The sequence below is a fragment of the Pygoscelis adeliae genome, unplaced genomic scaffold, assembly GCF_000699105.1.
Source record: "Pygoscelis adeliae isolate BGI_AS28 unplaced genomic scaffold, ASM69910v1 Scaffold63, whole genome shotgun sequence".
NCBI classification, from domain to species: Eukaryota; Metazoa; Chordata; class Aves; order Sphenisciformes; family Spheniscidae; genus Pygoscelis; species Pygoscelis adeliae.
This window is the reverse complement of record NW_008824414.1, coordinates 1152401-1173085: the sequence shown is the minus strand read 5'-3', so window position 1 is coordinate 1173085 and position 20685 is coordinate 1152401. Positions and strand designations below refer to the sequence as shown.

The following is a 20685-nucleotide window of genomic DNA, read 5'->3' as shown; positions in this document are numbered from 1 at the left end:
TGGTTTAAATCACAAGATATTAGTTAAGCCAAAGGAGCAGATATTTAATCATAAGCACTTGTTTCAAGTTAAAGGAGACACTGGCTTAAGGTAGACCTCAAATCAAGCCATTCAAGGGGCAACTGCCAAGCCAGCACCAACCATAAACGTAAATGAGATGGCTTTAGTGTGAATGAACTTACTACTGCATCCGAGGCACAAAAAACGCTGATTTCACATTTGCCTGGTGGTGAAAGGAATTAGGTGAGGATGGAGGACGACATCCCTGCACGGTCCTCTTTGAGAAGTCTGGACAGTCCATGATTTAGGAAAGCACGGGCACAGAAGTAAGCCATGCTGGTAAAGCTGAAGTGCTCACATTGCAATCCAGCTCCCAAAAGACCCTATTTGTTGAAGGCAATGTCCCATCTTTCAAGGCCTACACACTTAAGAAGTCAAAACAAAGTTAAACCATTACACATTGGCAGCACTCTCACATTAACTCGGTGCATCAGTGTTACTAGGGCTTTTCAGCTTGAAGTAGCTTGGTTACAATTTTTATTTGTATACTTGGTGAATTATGTCTCAGCCTAAATCATTTTTGGGTTTGGAGCAGTTTTTGGGGGGGGCAGGGGAGGGGAGCAGGGAGAGGAAGCGACAAAAAGGGAGAGGAAAGGTCTATTTAATCAACCAACAGCAATTCTCCAGGTCAGCATCTGGAGACTGCTACAATATTTTAAGCATCACTGCACAAGCCATTCACCTGATATTCCCTCCACTGCCCAAAGACAAAGCAGAGCCAAATATAGCCCTGAAAATCAATATACGCTGGGGAAGAGTCTCTAGGGTCTTGATAAATGCATCTCGTGTCAGAAGAGGAATTCCTAAAATCCTGGGAATGCAGGTAGCTGCTGAGCACGGACCTACGGCATCTATTTCCCCTTTAGCAATAAACTACCCCAAGTTAATTTTGGCATAAAGCACTCTGGGGAGCTCTGCAGTACAGAGCACACCAACAAAAAGGGAATGCAGACCAAAGCAAACACACAGCTAACAATCCTCAGCAACTCCTCCACCCTTGTCCTCCAGCTAACACCCACATCCATCTAGCAGGCATCAGGAGAAGCTGATGGAAAAGAGGAGTCAAGTACAGGGTGTATCAGACCACTCCAGCCATAGGACAAAGTGTTATCTTGAAAAAGTGAGGTAATTAAAAGTAAAATAAAATTTAAAAAAACCCCAAAGATTTCATCTTGATTACCTCTTTAGGGTTGCAGATCCAGGCAAAACACCCAGAGTGCAAACACACAAGGCAAACAGGACGCGGCGTAGTCACCGAAAGACCGCATCTGAGACACGCAGAATTTTTTAACTGAGAAACGCCTCAATCCGTGATCAGCTTTCCATGAAATATTTATCACTTTTCATTCATCACACGGTACTGTTATTTTTAGAAGAGCCAGAGGCAATGGGAACAGATTACCGATTAACAATTCAAGGGAGCCTTTAAGTGTCGGCTCGTATCGTGCCACCTCCTCCTTCCCTAAGAAGTCAGAAAAAGTTTGATGTAAATACTGTTGTGCATTCAAAGACTCTTCCCTCCATCACCCGCTTTTACATAAAAGCAAAAGCGCAAAACAACCTTTCCTTTGGTAGGGAATCAGGGAGAAGAATTATTTTGAAAATAACACTTTGTGAACAGTCAGGACTAAGCAAATCCAGTGAAATCTATAGTTGATCACTGTGAATTAATAAACTAAACAAGGTGAGAGAAGAATAAAGAAAAATAGCAAGCTGGGTCTTGCAGTAAAGCAAACTTTCCTGCCAGTTACCTTTCATCTAAGAAAACGGCTCTGTATTCAAGTGCTTCAGATTTAAGTGCTGCTTGCAGCTTTTCAAAGAGGAACAAGTCGTTAATAATTCATCCCACCTCCTCTGTTTAATAACTGTTTCCTTGTGGGTAAGAAAGGACAGCTAAATATTTTTTCTGAGACAAAGCACAACAAAATAGAGTGTAGGAGCTGCGGGCTCCTGCTCTTCCCACCCCACAGGATCAGGACATCCACAGACCACGTTCTGGGCAGATGTCAAAGTGGTCCCCGCTCCAGCAAACTCAACTCAGCAAGAGAAGTGGTTTAATCCCTTGCAGCACACAGATGCTGAAGTTCAGGCAAGAGATGGTGCCTCACCAGGCTGGCCAAAAACTTCATCCTTCTTGCATACATCCCTATACTTGCACACAACCCTGCAACGAGCATGTGCTGACAGAGAGTTAGAGAGTCATTAAATCATCCTATGACTATGACCAACAAAACATGAGTTTGGGTGCAGTATTAGTCCAGCAAAGAGGTCCTGAAGCTTGAACTTCCCTGCCACTCTGCAGGGAGCTGCCCAGAGTCTCTAGATGTGGCAATTCCCTTCCCTGTCCTGCATAAATAACCTCGAATTTGCTGACCACATTCTAGGCATGCTGCAAAGGGCTTTTTATAAAAGCACAATACAGCAAATCATCTGTGGAAATCTGGGAGCTGGCTGAAGCATTATGCAAGGCTTTCCTTGCTGAGCAACGGGTTACGAAGGTGAGCTTTAGTATTACCTCTAGCTGGTAAAACACTTCTTTTATTGTCATTTCATGGGCTACATTCTGTACATCTAGCTTAGGGTTGGAAATAATACCTGTTGCAGTAAATACAAGGTTAACTTGACTTTAATTATCAAGGCTCTGAGCTACACTAACCTGCAGCTTTCCCGCTATCTTATGCCAGAGCATCAAAATGGTGGCAAAATTAATACAAAAAAGCCTGACAAAAATAGCTGCAGCTTTTAAGTAAGCTAACAATAGGACAATAAGCAAACAACAATTTAATCTGCTTAGTGTATGGCTGTTACATTAAAATGATTTCTCAAGAACTCACTTTCAATGGTAATTTGGTTTTTGGGGTGGGTTCCACACACACACACACCCCCCCCTCAGACTCCATGGTGAATAGATCAGGGTATTTTTAACATTAAAGGACTAGCCTTTCTGTGTGTGAGCTACACTTCTGGGGCACGATAAAACCGTGTGCCATTCCTGTACTAATATGTCCCAGTGTGAACAAGGATGAACGGACTCCTGTCTGCAGCATCCTGAATCCTAGCTGACCGGCCAGCAATCTGAACCTGCTTCAAAGCCCCACTGCGCCATGCTGATTTGGTACCTTTCTGAAGGAGCTTTTGAAGCAGACACACTGTAGAAAGCAAGCAAGTATCTGAAAACACGGTGCAGTGAGAGGGCATCCCCTTCCTTTGAAGGGATAAATCGACAAAGGTATGGTATTCGGCTCTGTTAGACCAACTGGACTACCCCTCCTTCCTCTTAGAGACAGGGATTAATCTCTGATTTCAAAAGCCTGTAAAATCATGTAACAATATTAGTCCAGAGGCTCTTGCAAACCATTTATTCATACATACATCAACATTTTATTTCAAGTGAATGTGGAAGTGAGACTGGATAATTAGATCCAGGAAGAAGAAAAAGCAGGGAGCTGAAATCTCATGCATAATCCTCTGGCTGCCCCTGCCATGCTTCCCTTGGTCTTGCCAGTGTCAGATCCAGAAGAGCCCCAGTATGGTGCTGGAAGAGCCGTCCCAAGGGCTGAGCAGCAGCATTGTGGTAAAGGCAGTGGCCTGGATGGAGAGCAGGGGTGCAGCCACATGTAGAAGAGCCATTTCAAGCAGCCACATGTAGAAGATGCAGTCTGCTTCATCACCACCGTTAGGACATCCCCTGTCAAGCCCCTGTTGCTCTTACAGAAACTGCTCAGCAGCAGCCACCCTCCATGTTTTGTTTAACCCACTAATTCCTAACATTTTGCAGGAGACTACTATCAACCCTCAAAAACTCATCAGAAAACCACCACTGATCACTTCTCTAATGTGCACAATGGCATCACAGACCACCAGTGGTTTGCAGATGACAGATGGAGAACAACCTCGAGAAGGCATGCAGCAGCTTTCCATCTGATCTGCAACAGTGGCCAGAGAGAGGTCTTCACCTTAGGGGCAAGAAGCCCAGCATCTTTTCCTCAACCTCTCCATGCATCTTTTCCTCAACCTCTCCATGCATCTGTATTCTGCAATGGATATGTTCCAGCTCAAACTATTTGTCAGCTGCACTCAACCACAGCAATAAGTTCTATGATTTCACTATTTTTTTTTTAATCACAACTTGGGAACGCATCCCTGAAAAGGCAATGGAAATGCTATGAGAAGGGGCATTTCTTTCCTAATTCAGTAATTGTACTGTACACAGATATCCCCAGAACTTCACATTAGGCCATGACCAGCACATTGGGGAAACACGGCTGGTCAGCTGAGACTGTTCATCCCAATTTGCAGTTTTATTACTTAAAGTAAAGCTTTTAAGTTTAAAAAGGACTAGTTTCCATCTTATTTAATTCTACCAGTTTACTTATATATCACAGATATCAAGCTGTTTTCACATTTCTAATACTAAAGAAATTGCTTGAGATTGTATTGTAACAAAATGAGCATGTATAAAGTTTATACCAGCAAGAAAAACTGAAAAGGCTTACGGGAGGTAGTTATCTAAAGTATTGTAAACACAGCCTTACAAAGAAAGAAAACTCATTCTACAAAGTATGCTTAATGAAGATCTATTTGATAAATCTCAAGGATGTTATCAACAGTACACAAGTGATGTTTTTAAGATGACTGTCTACAACATATCTAGATATTTACACAATCTTTAAGACTGGCCCCCCAGCTTTGCACTATGGAAAAGGCATAGCATTGCTCAGTTTAAAAGCATAGGAAAAAAAGTAAGAGGACAAGAGAGCTCTGTCCCTCTCCCCTTACATATGAATCCGTCCCCTTAAGCAGACTGCAGCTAAGTTCGCTGCTAAAAAGAAGAAAAATACTGTAAAACACAAAAAAAATACTTGAAACCAGTATGCTAACTTGCGGGACAATTCCTTCACCTTTCTGCAAGTGATCCACTGCCATCCATCAAAACCAGGCAGCGGCCACCTCTGTGCCCACATATCTGAGCAGCTTTCTCCCCTGCTAAACTTGGCCCCTTAATCATCATGAGATTTTCCATGTAACATTAACTAAAAATAAATCTGTGTAGTCCTTGCTCTGAAGATCTCCGAATTCAGCAAGTAAATGTTAAGGAAAAGCAACATTGCCCCTTGCTCCCCCAAGCCAAAGATGCAGTAATATTTTGAAGCCAGAAAAAGAGAAAACAGCATTATCAAACAGATTATTATATTCCTGTGCAAGATGTGGGTTGTGGGGATTTTGTCTTGTTTTACTTTTACAAGCAACTAAAATTCAGAAGCACCTATTATGGGTGATACATTTTTGAAAAGAGAAAATGCTTCCCTCCCTCAAATTAATCCTTAATTTATGCAAAAAGCAGAGAGAGAAATAATTTTCCTAAAAACACACCCTGCCGATGACTGAACTCCATTCTACTCAACCCAATTCACTCCTAAAACGGTTTCATAAAAATGCTCTAAACATTTTGATTTCGTACTTGAGATGCTTCCACAGAACTGAGCGTGTTCAGGACCTGCGTATTGTACATCCCTTTCTCACCCCTTTATATCAAAGAACAACTAACAAGGATCAAACTTCTCCTTCACTTGGTTCATGGCGAAGAGAAGACATTTTGGTTTCCTACAAGTACACCACAATGACTTTATCTTAACTAGAAGAGTAGTTCTGGGGATAAAGGCTCATTGTCCGCTTAAGTTTATTCATCATGAGGGCTACAAATCAGTCGCTTTACCATAACCAGGACAGGATAAGGTTTTAAATGGAATATCCCAGGACACGATTAAGCAATTTTTTTCCTTAAGCTGTTTTTCAACACCGTTATTTCAGCCATGCCTGAGACTTGGAACAACACCCAACAAACCCACACATAACTTGTTTTTCCAGCACAATACTTGGTATTACTTCCCCTTTCTTCTCTCAGAAGGATCTGCAGCAAACTCCTAAAGGTAATAATGATAAAAACCAGACAAGACAATGGTTTGCCCAGGTGGGTAACTCCCTCAAACTGACAGCAACTTTTAACAGTAATTTTAAAAACCCATCAGGATACATAGGTATAGGCAGGCATCACACTTGAAAGCCAGCTGATGAGCCACTTCCAAGATCAATGATATTTGCTTGCATTTATAAACATGCTGAAACATCTTTTTGCCAAACACTGTGCTTCCAGTTTTTAATTACCGTTCTGCAAATCAAAATATAAGATCGACGTTTCCAGCCCATGTATGCACTGGAGGGCTGAAAAGATTTCTCCAAAACTTAGCAGAAACTGAATAAACATAGGGTCTCGAGTGAAAAGTACCTGAGTGACCACTGTCCAGAGTCAATGCTGCTTCTGGCATAAGGTCACATCTTCACTCCCAGTCAGTCCTACCCTTTGCCCACTACATGCACAACCAGCCTGAGCTTTCCAGTACAAGACAGGAATTCCCACAGCTCAAAGGCTGGCAGAAGTCATTTGACAAAGACGCATCGCTGCCTATCTCGCATCCCGCCCACTTAGCATGAGCACAGCTCCCCAGTGATGGCTAGCTGTTTATTTTTTCAGTAGGTGTACAGGTGAGCTATTAAAAATACTCAAAACTGAGTCCAAACAGTAAGAATTCCATAAATCCTATATCAGTCCATAACACCTTAAAAAAGCCTCCTTTCATCTGGGGAAAAATAGTCAGAGCACACCGAACTTCACCATCAGGTTACCCAAGTTGTTAACCAGCATCAGCCTTTGTCCTGAAATATCTCAAAAGGAAACATTAAACGTAACAACTGACAGAAAAGAGGACTGTGACTTCTCTTGTGCAGAGCCACAAAATTCAATCTAGCACACGGATGTGAAACAGGGAGTAAAACCTTTAAGTTGACCTGTGTTACCACGGTAGGCTTAAAATGAGAATCTCTCTCAGGGTTAGGAAAATATAACCTCCCTTACCTGAGAGACAAGTTTTGGAGCACACGGAGGGAAGAGAGATTTCTCAGAATCCGAAGCCAAACACTCATACCTGGTAAATGAGGATCTCTTCCTTTTTTCCAACACAATAGCTCTACCTCCTTAAAAGTTTCCTTCCCCAGATATGCATTTAAGTCCACAAAAATCTAGGTTAGGTCACAGCCCATTTTTTTCCCCCTAATCTACTGAAGTTGTTTTGAATAAGCTTCGTTTACATTTTTCCAACTTGCATTACCAGAAGCGCTTAGATCTTCCGCGAGATCTCTTCCTTAATATAAAAGGACCTAAAGGCATTTTGGAAGGCAGCAGAGAAGGGAAAGTTGGGTTTCTGGAAAACTTGAGCTCCTACCTGGAAAGCAGATAATGCTTCATATATCCTATCATCCCCAGTATAAATATCTCTATCTGTTTGCACCTGGAAAGAAAACGCTTTTGGAAGAGAGGAGGAGGAAACACAAAAGACAGCAGCAGATTGCTTTCCATAGCATTTCATGTATTGTGACCAAAACTTTGGTTTCCATCACTTGAAATGCTGCACTTGTGAGCCATAAGATCTCTCTCAGCTCCATGAGGAGCAGACAGTCTCCAGGATGAACACTGTGGCTGCTGTGCTTGCTTCATACCGGAAGGACAAGACCCAAGAGATACCTTAGCAGGATCATTAGAAGATGGAAGAAAAACAAATAGCCCAGAGCCCAGCATGATATGCTTTGACCAGCCTGTGTTTGGCTCCTCATTTCAACAAAAGGAGATGTCTCCTTAATGGGAGCAGCAACTCAAAAACCTACTTTGCTTTGCAGCGCTCCTATTAGGCTGTGAAAAGACTCATAAGGTGCTGCTTTGTTCTGCTGTCCTCTCCTTTCTAAGGAAAAACAAGCAGCTCCAACCAGGCTAGGCTCTCCTTAGCCTCCTGCCAAGGGTGAGGGCTGAGCTGTTTAAGACTCTCAAGGCTGCTGTGCTCCGTCCTCCCTCCACTCCCAAATCCCACTCGCCCAGCCTGGGAAAGTAGATGCGTGCAAGTTCTAACAGACTTTGTTCCAGCATTTTACATTTGCATTCTGCTCTCCCTCTTGCAAGACAGAGCTGCCGAATATTTTACTGCATTCCCAGAATAGGAACAACGTTTAATAAAAGTTTCTTCTTACCAGAGCTAGGCATGTGGTTCACTCTAGGTGGATTCAACAGTTCTACTGGCTGGTCTCTGCCAGAAAGCCCATCTGTAAAGAGGGGGGAGAATAAAAAAAAAAAAAAAAAAAAAAAAAAAAATCACATCAACTCTTTGGTTAGCTGAGCTATTTTAGACATTCCAAGCGGGGGGGGAGGGGGAAGGCCGGAATCACTAACCAATTATCAGTGTAAAACAGAAACACACAAGTAGCACAAATTAATAGAAACAAGAACGTTAACAGGACAGCTGCATAACAACTGCTTACACTAAAACACAAAATATAAGAACTTTAGCCCAAATTGCACTCAGGTTTTCAATCCACAACTGGTACTGATCCCAATCCAAGGAATTAGGCACATCAGCTTGTAAACCTTACCATACAATAACTAAATTGCAATTCATTCCTTGCTTGGAGAACCGAGTTAAGACAGAAACGCAGCCCTGTGAAGCAAAGTTGAAGAATGGCTGTAATATGCCAGGGATATGTTAAGGAAAACTGACAAATCACTGCAGGAGATTAAAATGCATAGACATGCATAACAAGCCCCATTTTGCATAAGTTTGGATTTCAGAAAGGCATTAAAAACATACTTTGTAAATGATATGCAGAAATCCATCTTGCTGAAGCAGTTCTCTATGTAAAATATTTCGAAGATTGCTATCTTGCATTCAGGTAGAGTTAAAACAGAAGAACATGATACCTACTGCTGTAGACTGCCAGACCAGATTTTCTAGTCACCCATTCCCCTCCCTTCTGCCCCCCCCCCAATAAAAGTTGAAGCAAAAAATGCTAAATTATGTTTTCAGTACTTAGATTATGAATAGTTGAATACAGAAAACTTATTTCAAACTCATTTGTTCCACTGTAAATATCTCTACCTTTGCCAGTTCTGTCTCGCTTGCTCTCCTCTAATGCCTTTCTGCACTCTGTGCTACAGTACAGATACGATCAAGCCAAACCCTGTCTGGAGACATCAAAGAAGCCACCCCATCTCTCTCCATCAAAGCAGAGGACAGTATTATAAAAAATGCTAAGATGTCAGTGGAAACTTAAAAAAATATTAAAAAAAAAAAAAAAAAAAAAAAAAAAAATCACACTTTTTTTTCTTCTCCCTATTTTCTCCATTCCAGGTTTCTGGAGAAACAGCATAGTTGGGTCTTCTCCATCATTTGCACGGGTTTGCCTCCAGTGACCATACCCAAGGATCAGTGCAGCCTCAGGCAATATGTCAATAAATTAAACTATAACCATGCTGAGTTCTCCTTCTCAAACAAGTAATATAGATTATTCACATTATAATTTTTTTGGCTTTTGGTTTGTTACTTCTAGAGCCAAAAGAAGGGCTGGGCTTGCTGTACCGGAGTGGCCAACCTACAGCATTGGTGGGATGACACTTGGCCAGCTGAGCTTCACCTGCACAAGCAGCAGTGAATGGCAATAAATGAGCAGGCAACAGGATTGAACGGGTAAAGTGAAACATCACTATTTTAAATAACATTCAGCCATCAGCCTCTCCAGATTCACAACCCAGTGGTCACTGCAGATCAAAGAGTGTAAATGGACAGCATAAAAATATGATCTTCCCTGGTTACTGAAATGTCATGTTTTACAGCCTTGTTTTTTTCTATAAGACAGGCATTTGCTATCTCAGCCCTCATTAGTGATTTTTTAATTCACTGGCAAACTGCAACCCTACTTGCTGCTGAAGCCTTCACTATGTTTCTGCGCTGAACACGCCAGCATCGCCCAGGGACCATGAGCAGCTCCCAAAACTCATCGCTTCAGCCTGCCAGCAGCTTAAAAAAAATTAAAAAAAAAAAATATATATATATATATATATCACTCTGCCCGGCTCTCCTAGCAACGAAGCAGCAGCCGCCCCAGCGGCCAGCCGGCATGGCACACGTACCCGCTCCGGCACATGCTGCAGCTTGGCCAGAGAGAGCATCCAGGGAAAGGGAACGTGGAAGCAGGGAGAGGTGAGAACAGCTCCAGGAGCGTTTTGCTGGGGAGCTGAATATTTTCATCTTCTCTGCTGAGCTATTTCTTCAGAGGAGAAGGACGCATCTACAAAACAGAGCCTTGTTACTGGCAGTCCAGGTGCTCTGTGAGCCAAATCAGAGTCAATTTTGACACAAACACCCATTTGCAGTGAGGCTGTTGGAGCGAAGGTGCCCTTTCTCATGCTAAATCCAGCAGTTTTGAACAAGTGACGTATTAAACCCATACCTCCAGTAGTACAAAGCTGCTGGCAGAGATCAACTGATAAGAGCCCACCTATTTCTAGTGCAAGTCTGCAGCACCAGCTATTTCAGCAGGCTCACCTGGCTGGCCAGACACCACGGATGGGCACCTGCACAAAGCAGGCAACCTACTTCAATGCCAACCAAACCAAGAAAGGTCTTTCATTTTGTTGCCCATGGACTTCCTCCTCCACTGTTGTGAATTTTCAGTCTCACCAGTGCATCAGAGATCACTGACAGAAGTGTTGGTTAGGGGGCATTTTTTTTTAAGACTTTTTATCTCTAAGAAATAAAGTATCTGATATTTCAACTAATTTAAAAAAACCAACAAACCAACACTCTTCAACCTTCATTTCAAAATGAGTAATAGACTAATCACAGAAGAATCTTTAAGGTTTAAGGTTTAAGAACATCTTTTAAACCACTGATGCCTTAAACACTGAAAGTGAAACCAAACTATGTAAGACCAAAGTTCTGCATTTGCTGTATCGACTGATTAAAAAAAAATAAATCTGTTTAAAAAAAAAAGATAGTTCATCAGAAGATATTTGTATAACGCACCTCTTCTCCTAAGCTACTAGTTTGGATAAAAAATGGTTAAAAGATGTAAACACGCAAGCTGGCACATTGCCTCCTCCTGAGGGGTAACCTATCTCACATCCCGAGCATGCTAAATGCTTGCACCCGGCAATCAACACAGCAAATATGCTATCTGCACAAGTTGATTACTGTTTTTTTTTTGTAAAACCCTTTGGGTTGGTATGTCCAGACCATAATCATTTCACCCTACTTGCTCCTGGTAACCTACCACCTTCTTTCCCAGCCTTCTGTATCCTCCTCTCTTGTGCGACTTGCAGACAGGTGCATCATCTCTGGCTGCAGGAGACATCCAGGCAGGCCCATTCAGCCCCATCGGATGACCCATGACGTGCCTCAGGCACCTGCATTCACTCCCTCTGCAAATGCACCTCCACCTCTCCATGGGGAGGGGTGAAAGCACAAGCCTGCGGGTTGCTGCGCAGAGGTTGCAGTGCCCATGCAGCACCAGCACATCCCCGTGCTGTGGTTGCAAGCAGTAGCCCCGTTGTAGGAACAAGCATCCCTGGCATCTCCACAGCTCATAGAATGCTGAGAAGCAAAGCAATGTTGATGGCATTTCCATTTACTCGCTTTCTAGAATCTAGAGGAGTTTTGGGTTGTTTGTTTTGTTTTTTTTTTTAATTGCAGTAGCTGCAAACAAACACACATTCTACTCTGTTGCTCCCCATACACATACCTTCTCTGTTACTACAAAACATGAGCAGCAGTGAAAAAGCCAGGACCCCGGAGATATTTCAAGCTCATTTTATACAGCTACTGTGCCTCACTGAAGAAGTGGCACATATTTAAGAGAAGCCTATGCTCTGTATCCAGCCTTTCCAAGCTGGAACTCAAGTGTTGTCCTTTTCCTAGCAGCATTGCAACAGCCACAGGCCAAAGCCAAAAACTCTTACTCCAGCCACGTCCAAAATGCAGGCAGAGCCTATCTGGTTTCAGACACCACTTGCTGCCAGGATACTGCAGGAGATTCCCCAAAATTACAGTCCTACATTGGGTCAGCTACTTAGGGAGTGAAATATTCTTTTGCTCTGGATTGTGGTGGTTGCACAGTGTCTGGATTACTCAAAGCTGTGGTGGTTCACACCATCAATGAGCTTCACTCGACAAAAAAATGTCTTGGAGCGTCTTGGACTCCTGCACATGCAGAGTTAGCTTGGATTTTGAGCCCAAAAACAAAGCAAAAAAAACCCCAGAACACAAAGCAGTTAAACATTCCTGTTGTCTCCTTAGCTTCCTATAACGAGCTAAAGATGCTACAAAAAGCAAAGAAATCCTTTAATTTCAAGAGACTAGCTGATCAGTTTTGTAAAGAAAGTTAAAATACCATTGCATTTAATGAAGCATCGTATCTACTGCCAACACAATACTGACAAAAAAAAAAAAAAAAAAAACAACAAACCCCAAAACAAAGCAACCAAAAACCTTAGACCTTCTGAAAGGAGCAGAAGAGTCCCTTAACCAGTCTGAAGGAAGGCTTTAAAATCGTAACTGCGCTACATCAAGTTTTGATCAAGTACTAAAATCCATACACCGAATCTACCAGGATTCCTCCTTTGCTGCCCACAAAAGCGCTTGCTTTGATTGCTTCCTTCTCTCTCAGATGAGCTAAATTGGAATTATCTGTGAAAAAAACCCTGAGAGCTGACCACTGAAAGAGCAGGGGTTTGGAATCCTAGGCTGTGATTACATGCTCTACACAACTTTAAAAGAGAAAAAAAATCCCTGTTTTACATATTCAACCAGATTGCTTCACAGATCCTGTTGCACCATCACACTGATGATAAACTGGTCACCTGGGAGAATATAAGCTTCAAGAAAAGCGTGGTTTTTGCTACTGCTGCACTGGGTTTTCTTACCACCATTACTGGAGACTCTCTCCTAAATCAATTGCTGTATGATAGACCTTTGCGCAACAGGGGAAAAGCACGATGGTTTATGCCAACGCTTAGAAAGCACTAGGAGTGGTCTGGGTCTGCAAATGCCAAAATGAATACAGTCAGTTTCCGTTACAAAAAAAGTTCTACCTCCTACCTTTACAAAGTATTCAGCTCCAATCCTCTCCACGCTTCACTGTGTATCTACATGGAGAAAACTTTGGCAATTACAAAATTAAAAAAAAAAACTTCAGAAAATGCTAAAATTATCTGCGCCACACATAGGTCTACAGTTTTATTCCTGTTACTGCCCAGAAGGGTCACAGGGGTGCTTCTGCAGTCCCCAAAAAGCAGACGGGGATGGGAAGCAACTTCTCTTACCATGGTGGACAGGCAAAGAAAGTGCAAAGAGGTCAAACCATGCAATCACAGTTTGACTCTTTCACAAGCCACAAACCCTGGTTTGCATAGTACTGAGACAAACCAGATTACCTACAAAATATTTTCGAGCTCTCTACTAGCCAAGTTTTTCCTAAGCTACTAAAAATAATTGTCAAGAAAATGTCCTCTTGAATTGGTTCTGCGTGAATCAATCTAACGATTTCACCGAAAAAAATCAGAAAGCAGCAAGAGTGAGTTGTCCCAGCTGTACCAGGGAGGCTGAATGGGGCAGATTAATCCCAGGGCTGACAGCAGCCGGCGAACACCAAAAACAATGCCTGCAGGCTGTCCAGTCCAAGATGCTCGCAAGGGAAAGACAAACTGCACCATCCATCGAGCCTGGAAGGAGGCAGACACCAGCCTGTCTGATTTATGGCTCGAGTTAGAGAACATTTAGTGTAGCTTAATTTCCAGATGGGTATTTCTACTCATTAATTAATAAGATGAAGCCATTATTCATTGATGGGAACTTCAACTCTTTATTTTTATCCTAGTCTGTTCCAAAGAGTTGTTTAAGTTACTTCAAAAATATAGCCAGGACAGGTTTGGAAGTAGCTGGGTTTGCAGGATTTAAACATGTCAAAAATAGCAAAACAAAGACAAGATGGCTACAGTACTCTCCAGAATAAGACAGAAACATGCATGGATAAAAACCCTCAGAAAAGATGAAGCAGCAAAACGAACAACATCATCATCCAAGGCAAAACCAAAAGAGACAAGGACAGGGAAGTACAGCTTTATTACTTACAAAAAAAAAAAAACCAGGACAAATAATAAACAAAAACAGAAGGTTGAAGCATTCAGTAAGCTCTTACAGAAAACTGTAAGCAGCCTTACTATAATTAACTCTGATGAGTTTAAAAATGCAGGGCAGAACTGGGAACGAGGAGGTTATTTAAATAGTTTTTCATGTATTCAGATCTTTTGACCTGATGCAAATCACCCTGGCCTACTTGAACTCCTTGAGTAAAGCGATGAACAATCAACAATGATCTTTAAAGGGCACCCAGAGTAGAGGAAAAGGCCTACAGAGCCGTCGTAGAAGTAAAACTTTTAAAGAGAGGCAGGGGAGAAAGGCAGGAGGAAAAGATACAGAAAATCAGCATTATTGACTAGGATTTGATTTCCTAGCAGAAAGGACAATTTCAAAAGGCAGAACAAAAGTCAGTTAGTAGGAAAAGCAAGTTGGATGGATCAAAGTGAAGTTGAAGGCAGGCAACCAATTTATTTCTTTGTCACTACAACTGGCTGGAAAACTGGAAAAAAAAGTTTTGATTTTTACCCAAGTTTTATAAAATCTATTGAGAGGCTACATGGGGCACATCAGTAAGAAAATTAGGTCTAAACCAAGTACACACCTGGTTTAAAAAGCCCACTCAGTCATCATCTGCTTCTGGATCTATTATTATCCAGCGTATTGCGGTAGTTCACAATTTACTGGCAAGAGCAGTAAAGATGCATTTAAAATTTGGGTGTGCCCTCACACCACAGAGATGCCCCTTTGGAGCACAAGATGCAGAATTCAATGACTGGTTGGAAAATGGATGGATGCAAGGTTCAATGACAAATGAGTAAAACCCTACCACCTTAATGATGATGGTGATGATGATGATAATAATAATAATAATAGTAATAACAGTCAAACGTACAATTACAAGATGAGAAATAACTGGCAAAGCAAGGATACAACAAAGAAAAGGCAAAGCACTTCACAAAACTGAGCATCCACCATTTGGCAATGATGCAGAAGACAAGTTCATTCCAGGATGCATTAGCAGGTGCACATGCAAGGCAGGGGAGGTCATTACTCAGGGATGTGACAGCCTCCATGGCCAAAGCGCTGCCCTCGGTTTTAGATTCAACACCAGAAGATGAGTTGTAGGCAATCAAGGAGAAACCTCTGAGAAAAGATTTAAAAAATGAGATAGTGGTCTGCAGAACTCAGTAGTTTTTCCAACATCAGTCTGTTCTCAGTTGAGGGAAGACAATACACTGGCCCTGAGACTTTTTCAGGATGAGCAATTATCTGCTAATGCAGGGAGTTTGAGACCGCTCGACCAAATACATTTCTGGTCTTCTTTAGTCATATACTTTCTGGACAACACTTCACTACATAGCAGCAATCAATTATTTCTGAGAAGGCAGGGAATTACGCCTCCTGCAAGCAACCAAGTCCTAAAACCTAAGACCTTGCCATTGAACTGCCAGTCCATGTCCTCCACACGAGGCAGCTACTGCCACTTGCCGTTCACTGCTTCAGGTTCCTTTCCAAGCTGGTTTTGGGGTGTGCTTGGCACACAAATTGCTAAACCTCTGATGGATTGTACCATACCCAGTAATAGAGTAGAACCTAGAGCTTCTTGTTTATATATTTCCAGTTTCTAGATAAGTAAAAGGAGTGCCAAGGAAAACTGTTAAGCAGTAAGACATCCCAATAAGACATCTGCAACAGTCCAAGTGACTGGTGATGAATTTGATAATCGTTTCTTTGCAAACCACTTGCAAGGCAGTTACCAGATTATTTAGGCTATTTTTTCACCAGGAGGATACAGCTCAAAAGCTTGCCCCATGCCTTCCAAGCCAAAATAGAAAGAAGCTGTAATTTCTCAGTGCCCTATCAATAAAAAGCCTCAGGCAAAACAAGGCGGCTGACAGTAAGCCCAGGATATATAGCCATCAGTTGGCATCTGAGAGACTATCCCAGCCACATCCTTTCAAGAGTGTGCATCCACATTTAAAATTAAGCTTTCGCTAAGGACAGAAAGAAAGGGGATGTTTCTGGATCAATGACTCCTGAATTTGTAGTTGTCATCAAGCAAACAATTACCTTGTTCTCCTCACTGCTTTCCAGTAAAACAACTGTGAACTTGTCTCACAAAGAAAAGAGAGATCCATTCCCCTTCTCTCCAACCATGCCACCTTCCGGTCTGCTTCACCGTACAACTGAAAGACACTTAAACACAACAATACTACACTTCATAGAAATGCTCAAAGACAGAATCAGCCTCACAGTTATCTTCACTCAAGAGATGAGTTAGCACGTGCTTGACCAGGGTTACCTTTAAAGCCTGTACAAAGACCAGCATTAGCAGGATCAGCTTTCACTCTGCTTTGGGAGCGGGCTCTGGGAGCAACCCCTTGGCTGCCCCACTTCCCGTACTTTTCCACATTCCGTATTTTTCATTGCATCATGGAACAGTCTGAGCACACAGACTGGATTTTTTTTGGGGGGGATACACCTCAAACTCAACCCAAAACGCCCAGACTAACATGCTCCAGCCACTAACGGGGACTCATGTCTGTGGGACTGGACTAAATTCAGTCCTAAAGCAAGCTTCAAAACAACCCCACACAGCCTGTACACGACCCCATCAGCATCATCAGCTACACTCCACAGAGCTGATCCTCTGCATGTTACTTGCTATCACAGTCATAAGCTGTTCTTCGTGCCTTCCCTTTCCTTCAGCGCCTTCCCTCTGATTAAGGCTGCCTAGCAGTCTACAAGCCAGTGCAAACGTCATCCCTTGTCATCAGGCTGCTGTCAGCAGCTTACGGGGAGGTACGCGCTACGGAAAGTGAGAGCTCCTCACTCTTACTGGCACTGCCCAGGGAGTTATGCGCTGTCTCTGTTACACGTGTAAACCCATGGCAATTTCATGGACCTCTTCCAGGCCCAAGAACATCAAGTTTTCTCCCCGCTATCAGTATATATGCACCATAGTAACATTATAAAAAATATGGTCCATTTTACACACAATTTGGGGGATTGTTTTGCTGCAAACAGTATGTATCTGCGTTACTTCTTGGCAGGATTTGGGTGGGTGAGTGGGTGGTTCTGGTCAACTGTATTGGTCTATTTCTAAAACCAGACCACGCGCTAACCTTGTAGCCTTGGAATACAAGGCAGCTAAAACAGGATCACTGAGAAGCAAAAGTCTCCATCCCTGACCGTTAAGCACATTCCACTAAAACATCCTGACTTGCATATTAACGGCTATGGCGTGTAACAACAAGTTAAAATATTAGTAATGAGAATAGTAATTATCATGGACGTATTATTTATTTGTCTACTCATTCGAAATTTACAGAGGAAAAAAAAAGTCTTCAACATTTACAAGAAAGCAATTAAGGCAGCAAATGGATTATTTCTCTTTAAACCTATGAAAAAATGCTCAGTGCATATTTCCTCTCTAATTTGTCTGCACTCAAGAATCTATTTTTGGAAGTCTCCCTAGACTGTATTGTAGCACCACATGTACTGTAATGGCATTTTAATTAGCCCAGAGAGCTGGAAGATGCACTATGCATCCGAAAGAGAAGCAGGCTAACAAAATGAGAGCATCCTTCTCTTCCCTTCTTTGAGATTTACAGCAGCTATCAAGTCGAAATACCAATTATGGTTTCAATTGGAATCAACTGCAACTGCTATAAAAATCCAGTGCATCGCAACAGCCTACAGAATTCAACAAAAACAAAAGTAGTATTTAAGCACTATTTACTTGTACTTTAAAGGTGGATGGTAAAAATAAAACACTGCAGATATCCAACAGGCAGAATGGGGGATAGAAGCAGAGGAGACAATTAAAAAAAAAGAGTTGGGATCTAAATATGTTAGGTTTTGGCCTGCAAGTATAATCAAGAAAACACCCATTTAGATGAAAGCTAATCCAATCCTGTTAATAAAAAAAACAACCCCAACACTCCACCTCATATAATTATTATTACTACTACTATACCTCATATCCAAGTTAGCCACCTTCCATTGCCAGTGAGTGACATAATGCATAAACATCATCAGCATGGTCTTGTATATATTTAATTTGCCATAATTCTGACTTCTTACTTTTGATGCAGTAGAAACTAGGTCAGGCTGATGTCCACCTCAGTTACAGAAGAGGTTGACATATCTGGAATCATAAACCTCCACCACACCCTTGACACTACTGATTTCTCCAGAGACATTCATAGGTCCAGATGTCAGGTGGAGGATGCACAGCGCTCCACTGAAGCCAGCAGCAGACCACAGCACTCGGCACCTCGCAAGCAAGAACTATGATGGATTTTAAGCTTTCTTTTGCATTATAATCCACACAAATATTTCACAAGAGTCAGAAGATACTCAGGCGTAACATCTACACAAGCTTCGTACTGCTTTCCCACCCAGAACCTAGTAAAGATAAATCCAACAGATCCCACTTTGGTTAACATCAAGGTAAAAGTAACACTCAGTAACAGTTAATAAGAAAAGCAACCTTTTATCCTAGAATCCAAATACCTAAGATGCGTTCAAGCAGGAAACACTGTGGTCCTCAAGGTGTTTACAGATTAATATCCAAATGACAATACACTACTTTTCAAATGCCGAATCGTGAAAGCATTGTGTTCTACTTCCTACACCATTATTTTCCTTAATTCTTTGCACTGGGAGGATAACGCAACTCCTACTAAACATGACAATCTTCAGTCTCTTCAGCAGACTCCGATGACTTCATCTGCACAAAATTTGAAAGATATGTCATTTTGGAAATCCACGGTAATAAAATAATCCTTTACATGTAAATGCAAGTAATCTAAGGTCTGTGGTAACCTATCCATTAGATCAAAGAGATAAAGCTCACTGAAAATAGTCTGACATAATTACAGCAAAAAGGAACAGCTAGCCATTTCAGTAGACTTGCTTCCCCCTGTGGGCAAGGAAAGACAGAACCCCCTACAGCCAGCCTTTCCACCGTCCCCTGGAGAGTTGCAGCATTAAGTGAAGAAAAAATAAGATATAAAGGAAAGAATTATGACATTAAAGAAATAGCATCTATAGTACACTTTTGATGTGTGTTTTTCCTTTTAAGCCAAAAATATCCATATTTAATGTTTTTCATTCCATTCTTCTGTAACAAGTTTCAAAATCAGCTCATTTAGTACACAGAAAATAACCACAAAGTCCAATTATGGACAAGCTCGAGCACTCGCTTGCAGCAGAAGCAAAACAAGTATCCTACACCCTGATCACTTGTCGCACCTTGGTAGTCTGAGAGATCACTCAGTCTTACTTGGACAACGTGGAAAACCAAGAAATACACCTGTGCCCGCTCAATGCCAAACACCTACCTAGTAAAGGTAGGTGTTTTCTTACAGGCAGAAAAGACTGATATCTTATTTCATAAACACCATAAGCGTGCCATACCAGGCTAGTACTATGTCAGAGATTTGGCTCTATTTTAGACTTAGTTTACCCAACCATTTCCTGCATCTCTCTCCTGCAGCCAACATCAGAAGGTATTTGGTGGTGGGCATCCAACACCTTCTCCTGCCTAGCACCGCCTCGAGCTCCAGCAGGACAGCTCAGGGTTTCCACCACATGGACAACAAAACACATCATTGTGTCCCTGTCTCCCCAGAGTGCTGGGAGACCGGATCCGGGTGGGGTCTGCAGGATCCTGCTATGTCCCGATGTTAAATCCATCTCGGATGAGATGCTGCACACAGAACCAACCTGGTACCTTTGCACAGCACTTCCCCATTATCCCAGCCCTATCTGATATAAAGTCAACTACTATCAACACCAGACAGCAGGAAAATTGTCCCAATCTACCTTTTCCTGAATATACCAGCCAGTATCTACCAGCTTTAGATAGCCTGTATCTAATATCTTCATGTCAATTCATGTACAGATTTCTAAAATTTGGACTTCAGATATTTTTAAATCCCAGAGGGAAGAAGAAAAAAAAAGAGACTACCATTTCAAAGCATCTAAAAGTAGATTCCACTTTCACAGACTTGGTGGAACAGCAATTTCCCCGCTTGCAATGAAGGAGCCGAGACTACACTGTTTATTACTATAAATATATTCATAGATATTTTCCCTGGCACGAAGCACTTCAATTTTAAAGGCAAGAGATTCATCAACTCTTATGGATAGCTTCATCCTTACTGCTTTTATTCTGTCAGTGAGCACACGCTCCTGGCAAGAGTGGAGGAGGGTACAATCTGCCACCATCTGCAGGGTGCTATCCATCTGAAAAGGTGACTGTCCCCAAGAAATTAGCATAGTCCAAGCATTAAACTTAACTCTGGAATATTATGTTCAACCAACAGACTCTTTCAAAGGCCATTCTGCAAAATGTTCCTGTTCCCTGCTAACTGCATGGTAGGATTTGGGGTTTTTTTTTAAGTTTTAGTTTAGCCTTTTATCAAAAGTGAATAAAACTTTCCATCCTTCTAGGTACGTGAATGGGATAAAGCCAGTATTCCACAATCACAGGTAAATATTTCTACAGGAGATCAGTATTATCAATGTGATATGCTTAATCTGCCGAGACAGATCCCATGAACTTCAGCACACTAAAAAAAGCAAACTCCACAGGACTCCC

The 20685-nt window shown here is 42.0% G+C and overlaps 1 protein-coding gene across 1 annotated transcript in view; it reads right to left on the bottom strand.

Moving 5' to 3' along the window:
* Positions 1-20685, bottom strand: part of HDAC4 (histone deacetylase 4) — a 235465-nt gene that overhangs the window by 151524 nt on the left and 63256 nt on the right. The window contains exon 3 of the mRNA XM_009320769.1: positions 8137-8208. Coding sequence (XP_009319044.1) covers positions 8137-8208 — 72 coding nt within the window. The remainder of the gene's footprint in view (positions 1-8136; positions 8209-20685) is intronic.